Raw genomic sequence first — 13,964 nt, 5'->3', positions numbered from 1 at the left:
TTTCTACTGGTAAGTCAAATTTCAATAAAGATTGTATGAAATGGATTTTACTTTCACTTTATAAGTGAGGGCTTTAAAAGGACAGAGTGATAATCACTAATTTTTATCATCTAGGAATTAGAAATTAGAAACCAAGAATGAAGTGATCTGATCTCTAATATCATTACATGTTTAAAAATAAGAGAGTGTTTTAAAATAAGAACTGAAAAATTGAAACTATTTTATTTTGCCTCATTTAGTTCCAGCTGCCTAAGGCTAGGGTCTATACGAGGTGTGATCAAACAATATGGTGAATATTTAAATAAAAAAAATTATTACAGTAAAAGACTCCTTGCCATTAATCCTCACTTCAAACGCACTTATCCCATCGTTCTTGCCACTTTCTGAAGCAGTTCTGGAAGTCCTCTTTCGTGAGTGTCTTTAGATGCGTTATCGTGGCTGCCTTGAGTCCTGAATTCATTCAAAACGTTTTCCTTTCGTGGTCATTTTGACTTTGGGGAAGAGCCAGAATTCACACGGTGCCAGATCCGGTGAATAAGGTGGATGAGGACACACAGTCATATTTTTATTTGACAAAAATTATATACAAGAAGCGATGTGTGACACGGAGCTTTGTCATCATGGAGGATGGTTTACAACACACTTTAAAATACTCCTCTCAACTGTAGCTCACACCTAACTGACTACACTGAACAAATTGAAACTTGTCACACACTCTTATTAAGGTTCGAAGCAGCGCGTCCGGTGTTGAAGATCGCTGCCTTTCTGTTGGATGGCACTTGGCAACAGCATTCACTGTATTTTTTTATCACATACCTCGTATTAAACGCCTTCCAAGCTTTTAACAGTAACAGGGAATCTTTCATCATGTCACATACAGCAACTGATGTTTTGGTTGGTTGCTGTTCAAGTTCCAGTTGATTTCAAGCTTAATAAGAACCAACTGGTATGTGGCTAATATAAAAGCCTGTAAAATTTATAATCAATTTGAAATGTAGTATACAAATGAAGAAAATCATTAGTCCCACCATGTTCTATAACATTTCTAAACAGTGTTTAAACTTTAAGATGCATACAGACAGAGCACGAAGTCAGGATGTATAAAAGCTGACAGAAAGATGGGAGGAAGTTGTTACCAGGATCTTTATATGTTTGGCGACTGTGACAAAGAAAAAAGGGTAAATTTATATGAGTAACTCAGAAAAGCAAGACTAAAATGAAGGAATACGTGTTCACTGGCTCTTTTAGATAATTTGAAGAGCTGGTAATGATCGTGGTAAAATGGGCTCCTCAAAATGTAGACAGTGGCCCACTGTTGGAATTTTATTAGTGCCCAACTGACTGTCTTGCAGAGAAGCTGTTGTGTTTCCTGTGAATGGTTGGTGGTTGAGATGGTTCAAATGTGGTACAAGGTTGCTAGGGGATGTTAGAGTGAAAGTGGTGGTTGTATTTACAAGAAGGAGAAATTGACACTATTAATATTAATTTGTTTCTCTCGATCTTCTGGTGTATCTCCAATTTGCTGAGCTTTGGAGTACCCTATTTCAAAGACAAGGACACTGATCCAGATAGCTGTTTTTTAATATAGTACAAAAATAATGTCATTCGGAGGCACTGAGGAGTAACCATGAACAGGCATAACCAAAAAAGGGTATTTACCCTTGAAAGACAAACTGTGGAGACTGAGATTTGCAAGTTTGTAACCTTTTACTTGAAGACAATCTCCAGATTGTTTTGGGTGCAGACTTACTAATGAGGAGCAAAAGGATAGCACAGAAGTTAGGGCACAGTTTCTGGAAAGATGAAAGTTACAGAGGTAGTGAAGCCCGACTCCCCATCTGCATATAAAATTGTCCCAAATCCTGACTGACTGTGAAACTGTACAGACTCTCTGGTCCCAGGGGGTTGGGGAGCAGTGGCCAGAAGCTTAAAGAACTGAGCAGAGTTTTGTGCTGTTGGCTACCAATGGGAGGACAGAGTTTGGATTTGATTTCAGCCCAGTTCATTGCCTGCTTGAATGAATCTTCACAGGAATACAACAAGATTCAGAATCTCTATAACATTAAAACTATTTAATAAAATATCACTAGATATAGGAAGAAACAGACAAATGTGACCCATAGTCAGTGAAAAAAAAGCGCTCAATAGAAACTCACCCTGAGATGACCTAGATGTCATAGTTACTAGAAAAGGACTTTAAATAAACTATTGTAAATCTTTTCAAGGGCGTAAGGAAAAATAAATGCATAATGACTGCACAGATAGGACTCTCAACAGAGAAATAAAAACTAGGAATTAAAAAACAAAACGAAAATTCTAGAGCTGAAAGTATAATAGCTAAAATGAAATATTCATTGGATAGCTTTAAAAGCAGATTGGATATGGCATTAGGAGGAGTCAGTGAACTTAAAGATGAATCAATAAAAATTATACAATCTGAAGAACAGAGAGAATGTAGCCTGAAGAAAACGATTAGAACCTTAAGGACCTAGGGTACAATAACAAAGTCAGTCTATGTGATATCAAGTGAACCCTTTATACGCAGTTAACCTTTGTTATAAAAGAAATTTTTTTTTCATATTTGATAGATCACATTTTTTTTGTATGCCAAATATATATATATATCTTCTGTTTGTAATTCAAGCACTTACAAAAGAATGCAAGTTTTGATAAATTGGGCTAAAGTTTTATTTTGATTTCTCCTGCCTTGTAGTTTTTTGATGTCTTTAAAAATAGTTCCAAAATTGTCAAGACATGATCACTCTAATTAGAAGTAAAGGGAAATAAAGGTTTAAATTCAAGGAACATGTTTGTCATTAACGGGGATCCAGAAATGGGAGAGCTAGTTCACTGAAGATATATCCTTAGATCTTACTCTACTGCATTTTGTTTCACTTCATATGTCTACCTCTCCTTTACTCACTTATCCTGAGCCTGCAGAGCTGTCGGATCATCTGATACCTTCAGTCCAGTAAAGGGGTACAGACGCTGAGCTAGAGCCATCGGTTATGTCTGTCCTTTCCTAGTTTTCTAGTAGTTTTACTTTCAAGAGAAGTACTAAGTGTGGACTCCTTTTTATCCACTTGGAAATCCCATTTTTTTCTTTGCCTGTCTTTCAGACGTAGATGTGGGTCATTATAGGCAGAGAAAGGAGTAGAGTATAATGGTTATGTGCAGTGCTGTGACATTGTCTAGAAGCGTGAGCCTGTTATCATCAGTTAAGGATCCCTGGGTTGGCTTCATAAGTCTCTGTACCTCAGTTTCTGCATCTTATAGATGGAGATACTGAGAGTCAAGTGAAATCCTGCATGTGTTGTGCTTTGCACAAAGTAGTCATTCAGTAACACTGACTTTTACATTTTAGGGAACCATTCTCATATCTCTACTATTCTAGTACTTAATTGAGAATCAACTGTAACTTTAAATATGAACCTAAAGAAAAATCCCTCTCTCTTTGGAAATTATAGACCAATTGAAGTCATTCTTTGAAGCACAGGGAACGAGTATAGGCAAGGAGACATTTTAGAAGGTGTAGTTCAGTTTATTTTGCCAATGACAGACACAGTTCCTGTTCTTGTATAGGTAGTGAGGGGAGGGAGAATATTAATGTAATCTCTCCGTCCTGTACATTTCACAATGAATAAGGGAAAATGTAAAGACGATTGTTAATAAAAATCACAACTTATAACTTATATGGTAGTTCTAGATTTGATGGCAAAAATAGAAGCTCACTTCTGAGTTATAAGAACAGGGTCATGTGTTTATTTTTTTAATCTACTTTTGAATTTACAGGGCCTAACAGAATCATATTTTCTTTTTCTTAAAAAACGTTTGCAGGCAACTAGGATAGGGTGATATAAAGAACATATAGCAGAAACAAACTTCCCTACTCAGATGAACAGCATTCCAAACTCTTTATGTTATGAATCATTTATTGGGAATAGAAATAGCTCATAATCTATTATAATGCCTACATCAGTTTAATTCTGTTTCTTCAAAATATGTCCGTTCTTCTTTATTCAAAAGACTAACAGTCTTTGACCTTGTAGGTTCAGGATAAATTCCGACTAGACCTGTCCGATGAAGAGGCGGTGCATTACATGCAGAGTCTGATTGATGAAAGTGTCCATGCTCTCTTTGCTGCTGTGGTGGAACAGATTCACAAGTTCGCCCAGGTCAGTGCCTTTATCGCAGCTTCTACACCTTCCCCAGAATCCTCGCAGAGCCACACTTTTCTCCTGCCAACTGGTATCTTTTCTGTGTTTTTTGGTCAAGCCTTTTTAAACATCTCACCAGCCAGCTGATCTGAATGTGTTCCATGCGCAATTAAGTCTAAAACATCACACTTGAATTTTCTTAGTGGGATGTGAAATTGTGTAGTAAATTTGGAGCGCGCGTCAACCCAGGTGTATCCATTCTTTGTAGTCAGTGGTGATTATAAAGCCTTCTTGAGAGTGACTTAGGGTCTAGCAGAGGCTTTGGTAAGTGAAACTTCAACACTTGTTGGGTTTTAGGGAATGGTGACTTGCTGGGAAAGGAGTTTGGAAGCTGAGAAAAGCAGTGCGTACCACACACTGAGAAGGTCTATTCGTAAATTGACTGTTAGCAGAATCTTCCATACAAATGTCTCAGGGAAGACCTTTTCACACTAGCCAATGTTGATAAACCTCAGATTTAAAACCTATTTTAGTTATGAATTTTGTAATGAGGACGATTATAAAAATGGTTAGCAAACAGGAAAATTAGGCCGCATTCCTCTCCCATACCTTCCCACGGCTGTCAGGAATGCCTTCCTGACTTTACACATGCAGTTAATAGTACTTTTACTAATTACTAAGCTCAAAGCCTGTCTGCTTTCACTTCTCCCTCAGCCAGTATCCACTGTGTCATCAAGCCTTGTCAGTTTCTGTAACCATTTCTTTAATGATTCTTTCCTGTCATTTTCTGACTACTAACATTTTAATCTATAGACAGTCCCTGGTTTATGAGCGTTTGACGTAGATTTTTCAACTTTTTGATGGTGTGAAAGTCACACACATTCAGTAGAAACCGTACTTTGAATTTTGAATTTTGATCTTTCTCTGGGCTAACACTGTTCTCACCATGAAGTGGTCTCTAGCTCGAGCTGCAGCTCCACTGCATGGCAGCTGGCTTCCCCAATGGGATGGGAGAGGGAAAGCAGCAGTTCTCTTAAAACAAGTCACAAGGGCAGGCCAGATTCACAGGAGGAAGAAACAGATGCTGCCTCTTGATGGAAGGCGAGGGATGCAGAGAGAAGAGGACGTAAGTGTGTCACCTTTGAAGAGTTAACTGCTACTCACCTAATACCGTGTTGTTTTCCCGAAAATAAGACCTAGCCGGACAATCAGTTCTAACGCGTCTTTTGGAGCAAAAATTAATATAAGATCCGGTCTTATTTTACTATAATGTAAGACCCAGTCTGTATAATATAATACTGTACAATATAATACAATACAACACAATATACCGGGTCTTAATTTTTGCTCCAAAAGACGCACTTGAGCTGATTTTCCGACTAGGTCTTACTTTTGGGGAAACACAGTATGATATATAGAAATCCTGGATAATTTATTATTTACAATTTTTTTGGCCGCGGTTGCAGATTTTTTTGGACTAGGATATATTCTTGATAAGAAAATAGTGTAGAAAAACAAGTCAATAACATCACGAATATAAAAGTTCAGAGCAAATACCTGCGTGATTCCAGCAACTTCAGGACAGCACCACCATCATCCCAGACTGGTCAAAGTGCAGGCTTAATGCAGCATGGATATTTATGCAGGTAAATGTTATAGATCATATCTCAGCTATCTAGTTTATAATGACAGATGCAATATTTGGGATAATACCTGGGACAGTAGTCTCATTTTATTTGAACTTTGTACTTCATACAGTGCTTCCCCATTTCTTAGTATTATGTAATTCTAACTATAACCATCAAAGTGAGTTTTAGCTTTATCATCTTTTATGGATGAGGAGACTGAGGTTGTTTCCTAGCTTATTGAGCAGATCTTCACGAGAATCCAATATTCACTATCCTAAGAAATTAACTTGAAAATGCTCATGTTATTGTTTAGGTTTCCTTAAGTATGTCACCTGTGCCCATAAATTGTGCCACTGAAACAATATCAAAATAAGAATAAGGATGTTAAATTTCATTGGAACTTTCTAGGCATTGAAGGGCACAGGAGATGCTAAAGGAAGTATTAGTTTCCCATAAGTCTGGTCAAATTACAGAAGCATACCTGGTTCTTAACTAATCTCTAAAGTTGATTTTTTTTCCTGAAACTCCCATTTCTACATATATTTACTTAGTATTGATACTAATACATCACATGGACACTCAGCTTCTGATAACCAACATCTTTTATTTTGCCACTCATAGCATTTATTATAAGGATGCCTATTGGTAATTGATTTATGCTAATTTTAGTGCATTCCTAATAATCACTATAGATTGTAGAACCCAGTTTTTTTAAAAAAGTGGAGGTTGACTGATCCAAATGTTAACAAAAGTTATAGTGTGTCAGCATAAAAGAACGGATATTCTAAAAGAAGACAAAATCTGTCAGATCCAACTATTATGTTAAAATACTAATTTTTTAAAAATTTTCTTCCATCATGCCATTTCCTAGGAAAGTACAGAGATTAAACACTGCAATATTTGTTGCTTAGCAACACTTACCTATTAGTGGTACAAATTTTCCATTGAAAAACACTTTAATTTGGGTCTCTGTCTTTGAAGTTACATCAGCGGAGCTCTTCTCCCTGCTGAAGTGATCTTTAAAGGGGTTTGTAGTCTTACCTGTACAAAAAGGTAACGATCACTTAGTTTGGGTCACCAACTGGTCTAAAACTAGAACTTTCAGTGGTAATCTCTCACACTGCAGCCCATTTTTTCCCTTTTTCTTTCTTTTTTTCTAACCTGCCTGTTTCTCTCTTCACTGATTGATGGTAGAAGTGTAGAGAATGGGGTGTGGTTTCCATTAATCTTAATACTTATTAAATCAAAGTAACTGAATCTTGGTAGAGTAACTTGATGTTAAAGATGTATTTTTTGCAGATTGAATGTAAAAAAATAAGAACAGATTGGGTTCAGAAAGTGAACCTGAGTTCCAGCTCAAGGAACTAACTATACATCACTGCTGTCCATTTGGCAACAGTCCCTCCTTAGCCCTTACGGTGCTCAAAGAGGAAAAGCACAGGTCCAGGCAGCGGGGCACGTGAATGTGTAGTCACATCTTATGTGCCTTTAACTGAAGAAAATTTAACTATATGTACTTGGGGGCAGGAGGTAGGAGATGGATTAAAAAAAAAAAAATGAAAGAAGGAAAATGGTGTGGTTATATTCTGCCTGACGTTTCCCCTGAAGAGCATATGTCCCCTAATAAATGTGTCGCTCTCTCAGAGTGTTTCCGATCCCAAGTGCCTCCCATGACATGACATGTTACCATGTTAAATGTGAATCCAGTATTGCAGACTCATGTTGTTTTGTGCAACACGGCCTCTCAAGTGCAAGGCTTCTGCACCATCGGCGGCTCAAACAAAGAAACGGGTTTTTTTCTGTTGTTTTGTTTTGTTTTGTTTTTGCATCAGTACTGTAGTAGGGGAAAAACAGCCTGTTGTGGACTTTTTAAGAGATGTCTGTCTCTAACGTGTTGCTTTCTGAAGGGCTTTTCTTGGGTAATTTTGTTTATTTTCCTGTTTTATCTTTATGTGCTGACCTAAATCCAGTGTAAATGTTTCCATTGTAACTGCACTATTCTCTCATCTACTCGGAGAAGGCGTCGATGCAAACGATGCCCTAAGGAGAAGAGAATAGAGCATCATTTCCCAGCTTATATTATATGGACCTTATTTTACCATTAGGAATAAAGAACAGCAGTGTAAACTGTTTCGTTGAATAAAACACAAAGTATTGAATTCTATGGCCAAATAGAAATTCTTCTCTAAATCAAATGTTGTTTTTTTTTAATTTAGTAAATGATTTTCTGAAGAATCAGATGATTCCCAGACCAGTGGCTTAAATAATAACATAGTACCAGTGTATTATAGAAACCTATTTTGTGTCCCAGATATATTCCTAAATTATTCCAAGTATCCTGGGAGGAATATGAACAAAAACACAAAAACAACAGTAATAGCAATAATAACAGCCTCTTGAGTACGTAAATGCTCCAGGAATCATGTAAAGTGCTTTCTCTGCATCAGCTCTTTTAATCCTCACACCTGCGAAGTAGGTATATCACCAGAGCTGTTTTACAGATGAGAAAACTAGGGCTTAAATAGATTAAATAACTTGCCCAAGGTCTCAAGGTTAATAGATGACAAAATCCAGATTCAGACCCAAACTCTGAGTTGTAGAAATAGACAATAGTTTCTAAACAATGTTTTTCTCAGTGTACATCTAAGCTTTATTAGATAGGAATACATTTTGTCGTGACTAGCTAGTTGTTGAAAATACATTTGTAAATTTCCAAATAAAAAATGACCTTTAATCTTTTCTCTCCTAAGTCACCCGTCTCACTACCAAAAGAAAAAAAATCAGCTGTGCAAACAGCCAATAGCATGCTACCAAAAGGAGGCATTGGGAACAGTTAATCCGAGATAAATATGGTATAACATGTATTGTGCACATTGGCCAAAAGCCAGTCTTGAATTTTGTTGACCTACATGTGCCCTTGTTTCATTGCAGCCAGCACTACTACACAACTGCTCATCAAAACCCGTAATGTATAAAAACATAATACAGGCACTTGCTACATTACAAATGTCTTAAGGTCTTAAGATCAGTTAATTATTGTAATAGCAACTGTCAGCAGAATGCCCCATAATTTTCAGCTAAAATGTGCTGCAGTTTATTTTTCATCCATAAAAATTTAATTTTATTAATTTCTCTAAGGAACGTTTTCAAACGCTTGAATGTAATCCATGGTAAGATTTCCCTGTTTACTTCAATAACTTTTTTATACAGTTAGTTGTTATACTGTTGTTTTCCTGGTCCTCTGTGTTACATCAAACCCCTTTATATAAATTCTTCCAGCGTCCAGGGTGGTGACTAATTGAGACTGGCTCTGCTACACAGTTATGACATTTTTGTTTCCAATAGACACAGACACTTTGAAGTATTTAGGAAATGTATCAGAGACCGTCTGTTCACTAACAGCATTTTTCTCACACATACAAAGGTACATACACACATTTGCAGGTTTTAATTGTTTCAGGATATTTAGAATCCCTAACATGTCAGTGAGGACCCTTCACAATTTGACGTTAGCCTGAATTTTCTTTTCCATTTTTTTTTTAAATTTATATTGGAGAACAGTGTGTTTTTCCAGGACCCATCAGCTCCATGTCAAGTCGTTGTTTTTTCAGTCTAGTTGTGGAGGGCGCAGCTCACTCACTGGACCAGGGTGGGAATCGAACCATCATCAATCTTGGTGTTATGAGCACTGTGTTCTAACAACTGAGCAAACCGGCCGCCCTTAACTTGCATTTTCAATTTTTATCTTCCACCAGCCTTGAAAAAGAACGTTTTCTTTGTAGCTCTAATGAGCTACCCCCATGACAGTTCCTCCTACCCAGTAACCCATCACTGTTCCTCCTCACCACTCAGTACACCGTTGTTCTTTGCCTACAGTGAGTTCCCCACTCATTTGCCCAACTGTGTGTACGTGTGTATGTTATACTACTCTTTCTATATATAAACATTTCGTCTTAAGTAACCTGGGGTCCCTCACAGAACCTAAACAGTTCCTGGCACATAGTAGGCACCGATTAAATGTATGTGTTGTGCCAAAGACCATTTGAAAAGTTTACTTTTACTTTCTCTGATATTGCCTTCAAGAAAGCATTGAAACAGCTTCTTAATTGTAAATGACAATCCTTTTATTAGCATTAAAAGTAAATCTTGCCATATTCTTTCTAGAATTGCCACTTTAAATTAAAATCAGTCAGCATCTTTAACATTTCTACACATATGCACACACAAAAACAGATTTGTTAGTGAGGGTTTTTTATCATGAAATAGTTTGGTTACACATAAACGGCATTCTCAATCCCTCCAAGATAAAGCCAATATGTATGTTATTGAACATGAGGGCATATGCGATGTGCATTCACTCGGTGTATATTTACCCAAACAAAATGATGAGAGTTGTCTTTACTGAGAGACTGACAGCAGCCGTACATGTTAAAGACAACCATTAACTATTGCTGATTATTTTTGTACTAAATAGTCCTCAAAAGTAATAGGTAGCCTTCCTTCAATTTCAGTGAATGCTAAATTCCAGAGAAAATAATAGAGGGCAGTGTCACAGATAACTTCTTTATAAGCCTTGTATGAGATAATGTAAGGGTGCCCAGCACAAAGTAGGTGCTGAAAATGTTGATTTATTTCATTTCCACTTGATATTTTAACAATGAACACTGTTAACGTGTTGGCCCCAAGACAACCCTTGACTGGGTCTGTCTTACTCTTTCAGGACTACTGCCTTTGATTTTGTTTGAGACCATTTCTGGAATGAAGTGGTTATGGAATAATGTGGTTTGTGGAATGAAGTAGTTGTGGAAGTGCTCTTTGGAATAAACTACGGGTTTTCACAGTCTCTAAAAATGTTGCACCGATAAAAAATTTTTCTTAAAAAGGGATGGTGCGGCTGGTTAGCTGAGTTGTTTAGAGCCCAGTGCTCTTAACAACAAGGTTGCTGGTTTGATCCCCACGTGGGTCACTGTGAGCTGTGCCCTCCACAACTAGATTGAAACAATGACTTGACTTGGAGTTGATGGGTCCTGGAAAAACACACTTAAAAAAAAAATGTTGCACCAAGATCTGTGTACGTCTCAAAATATCGTCTGTCATTGCAAAATTCATTGGGGTTTTTGCCTTCTTAGTGCTAGATGTGCTACCATGTGATAATAATGAGTCATCTTGAGCTTACAGTCAGCAAACATTCCTTTCCTACAATATTTTCTCATACAAACTGATGTTTAAGCCATGTCTCAGGAATTTTGCACATTTTGGTCAATTGAAATATTCGTGGCATTTAGTAAAGTAATTATTTCACTTTTTTTTTAATGGGTGTCTTTTTTTAAAAGGCCTGGAACTAGCTAATTTTTTTCTATTAAAGAATTATGTGTTTATCTCTTTCTAAGCATTGTTTTAAAACTACATTGTTTATCTCGCTTTGTGAACAGTGAAGCTAATTATTTTCTTTTTGTTTCTTTATTTATTGTTCATTTTTGTAGTACTGGAGAAAATGAAACTGGGTTTGACCTATCAAGATGCTTGGCTTGTAAGAAAACTACTTTAGATGCCATCTGTGTAGAATGAAGACTTTAGAATAACAAGCAAGAAAGAGAACATTTTAATCTCCAAGATACCACATACCCTAATTATTACTTGGTGCCTGAATTAAGTTTCTGTGGATGTCATTACTTAAATATGGTCTTGAAGAGTTTGCTTTGAAATATTGTATATATTTATTTTCAAATGTACAGATTGCTAATAAACTTAAGAAGAGAGAAGCTTATTCCAGGATCATGGACATATGAGAGTTCTGGAAGAATTTTATGTTGAAATAGTTTGAAACATTCTGTTTTCCCTCATTTCTTCACATCTGGAAAGCAGTTAATTATATGAATTTGGATTAATTGTCTCAGTTTGGAAGGTCTTTTTGTTTTTTCTACCCCCAGTATTTGTTTTGGCCTAATTTACAATAATTAAAGATTTACATGGTATATAGCTCATTCTTTTACAGTTCATGAATTGTATATATTTCAAATAAAACATTCATTTTCTCTTATAAATGTTTTGTTTTGAAAACCATAGTTCACATTTGTCTTAAGTTGTAAATACATAAAGCAGGACATGAAAATGCAGCCATATTTGGATAACTGGCCAAATGGAAATACAAGAACAGCTTTTAGGATTGAGCCTGAGGTATTTTTACATATACATGTTAAGCATAGATTGTCTTTCTGAAATAAAATTTTTTTGATGCAAAAGTAGTTTTCAAATTCCTTTAGACCTGTTAATATGATGTATCCTCTCTGATTTAAGCAAAGTTATTTTTTTGTCTTTTAAGACTAGAATTCCTACTAACCCATTTCGCTTTTTTACCTTATGCAACTTTGGGAAAAAGGAATGCACACAAATGAGGAAAGCAACACGATAATAATCTTTCCAAATTAGTATGTTGCATAGTCATGTGAATTTGGTTTGTAAAAAAAAAGAATATCTCGTTCTTTTGGTGCTGAATACATATTAATTATCAAATGTCAGAAAAGATTAAGAAGGTTAACTTAAGGCAGTTTCAGAGACTACCATTAATTGTGATATTTGTTACCAAATTCTTATCTGTGAGTGTGTCTCTTTAGAGTGGAGTTACCAGCTAGAAAGGAAGCATACAAGCAGGAGACATCCTAGAGGCAAATGGAATGTGATTTGTATAAAACACATAATGCAGATTAGAAAAATGGTAAAGATGAAAAGACCTTTGTAGATCTTCATAAGAGAGTTTATGCCCAAACTAATGGGCAAGCTCCATCCTCTATCTTGCTTTTTCTTTGCTTCATATTTACATCATTTTTTGTTCCCTAGAAACTTTTAGTTTATTTTCTTTCTTTCAGTCCTATTTCTATTGGCATGTCTTCCAAAAAGTTTTCTCAAAACAACCCTGTTGAAAGGGACCTCTCCAACCTTCTGAACTATAATTATAGCTTTTTAATTGGAATTTAGTAAAGTGGGACATTTGTGTTATACTTGCATCTGCTATAGAAATTGCCAGACTTATTTTGTAAAGAGCCAAGATGGTAAGTATCTTCAGCTTTGGGAAACACATCGTCTTGGTCACAACTCAACTCTGCTGTATTAGTAACAAAAGCAACTATGGACAATTTTAAATGGTGTGGCCAGATTTGACCTTTAGACCATCGTTTGCCGACCCCTGTTTGAATGACTGTAAGGCAAAACTATCTTTATAAACTCCACACTTTGCATAGATAGTACCATGTTTATAGTGGATCTCTGTAAGTAATTTTTGGACTAAGGTGAAATCTCCAAGGGTAACCACTGACAACTAGTGAGAAGGGTTGACTGTGAGTAACCTTGTATTTAGTGCAAGTTGATAAGAATCACAAGAGAGAGAAAGCTTTCTGGGAAGGAAGACAGGTACTGACTGAGGGTGGGCAGTGACTGATTTTGCTGAGAGTAGTTGGTTGTGTGTAGTGAGCCTTCATCAGAAAGGAAAGGAATTCATCAATCTGAATTTCTATTGCTCACAGCAATCAATCTTTTTGGTCCTCCTATTTCCCCCAAATTCCATTGTTTTATTGTTCAGAGGGCTCTCCCTTTACAGTGTAGTCTGTATGTTTCTTTGTCATTGCCATCCAGATTCTTTGACAAGTTCTACAGTGTTTGAAAACGAAGACATTTGCTTTGATTTTTGAGAAATGTATTCGTGAGGATACAGTGCTTTAATTAAAAAGTGAGTACCACGATCATGTACAGTAAGTATTTAGAGTGAGAGTTCTGAGTCAGGAGACAAAATGTGGATGGCAGCCACTGAAAAGAGGGCTATGGGAAAGAAAGAAGTCAAGTGTGGCTCACATTCCTAAGTAAAGAGTGGATACAACCTGGTTTTTGCCATTCTCCATACACTAGGGTTAGATGTTCCCCAGCTCAGTTGTAGTACAGAGTTTTCAGCTGGGTATATATTGTAATAACAGCAGTCAACGTTACGTATAAGGGCTTACTTACTCTTACATGTCAGAACTATACTAATTGCTTCCTATGCCTTATCTCACTATTCTGTGTAACAGTCCTGTGAGGTAGAATTGTCTTCTCATTTTCCAGAAGTTTAAGTTGAATCATGTGCCCAAGGTTAGGCTGCCAGTGAGAGCAGAGTTGGGATTTGAAGTTGAGTTACTATTCAGATTCCAGT

General features: G+C 36.5%; 1 protein-coding gene across 2 annotated transcripts in view; it reads left to right on the top strand.

Moving 5' to 3' along the window:
- The window catches only part of PIK3C3 (phosphatidylinositol 3-kinase catalytic subunit type 3), a 129,298-nt gene extending 117,269 nt beyond the window's left edge, over positions 1-12,029 (top strand). For both annotated transcript variants that reach the window (XM_081078333.1, XM_081078334.1), the window contains 2 exons: positions 4,050-4,175; positions 11,269-12,029. In XM_081078333.1, the coding sequence (XP_080934459.1) occupies positions 4,050-4,175; positions 11,269-11,283 (141 nt within the window). In that variant the 3' untranslated portion in view covers positions 11,284-12,029. The remainder of the gene's footprint in view (positions 1-4,049; positions 4,176-11,268) is intronic.
- Positions 12,030-13,964: the final 1,935 nt, after the last annotated feature.

Source organism: Rhinolophus hipposideros (assembly GCF_964194185.1).
Source record: "Rhinolophus hipposideros genome assembly, chromosome: 17".
Lineage (NCBI taxonomy): Eukaryota > Metazoa > Chordata > Mammalia > Chiroptera > Rhinolophidae > Rhinolophus > Rhinolophus hipposideros.
The sequence above is the reverse complement of the archived record's forward strand: the minus strand, read 5'-3'. Positions and strand labels throughout refer to the sequence as shown.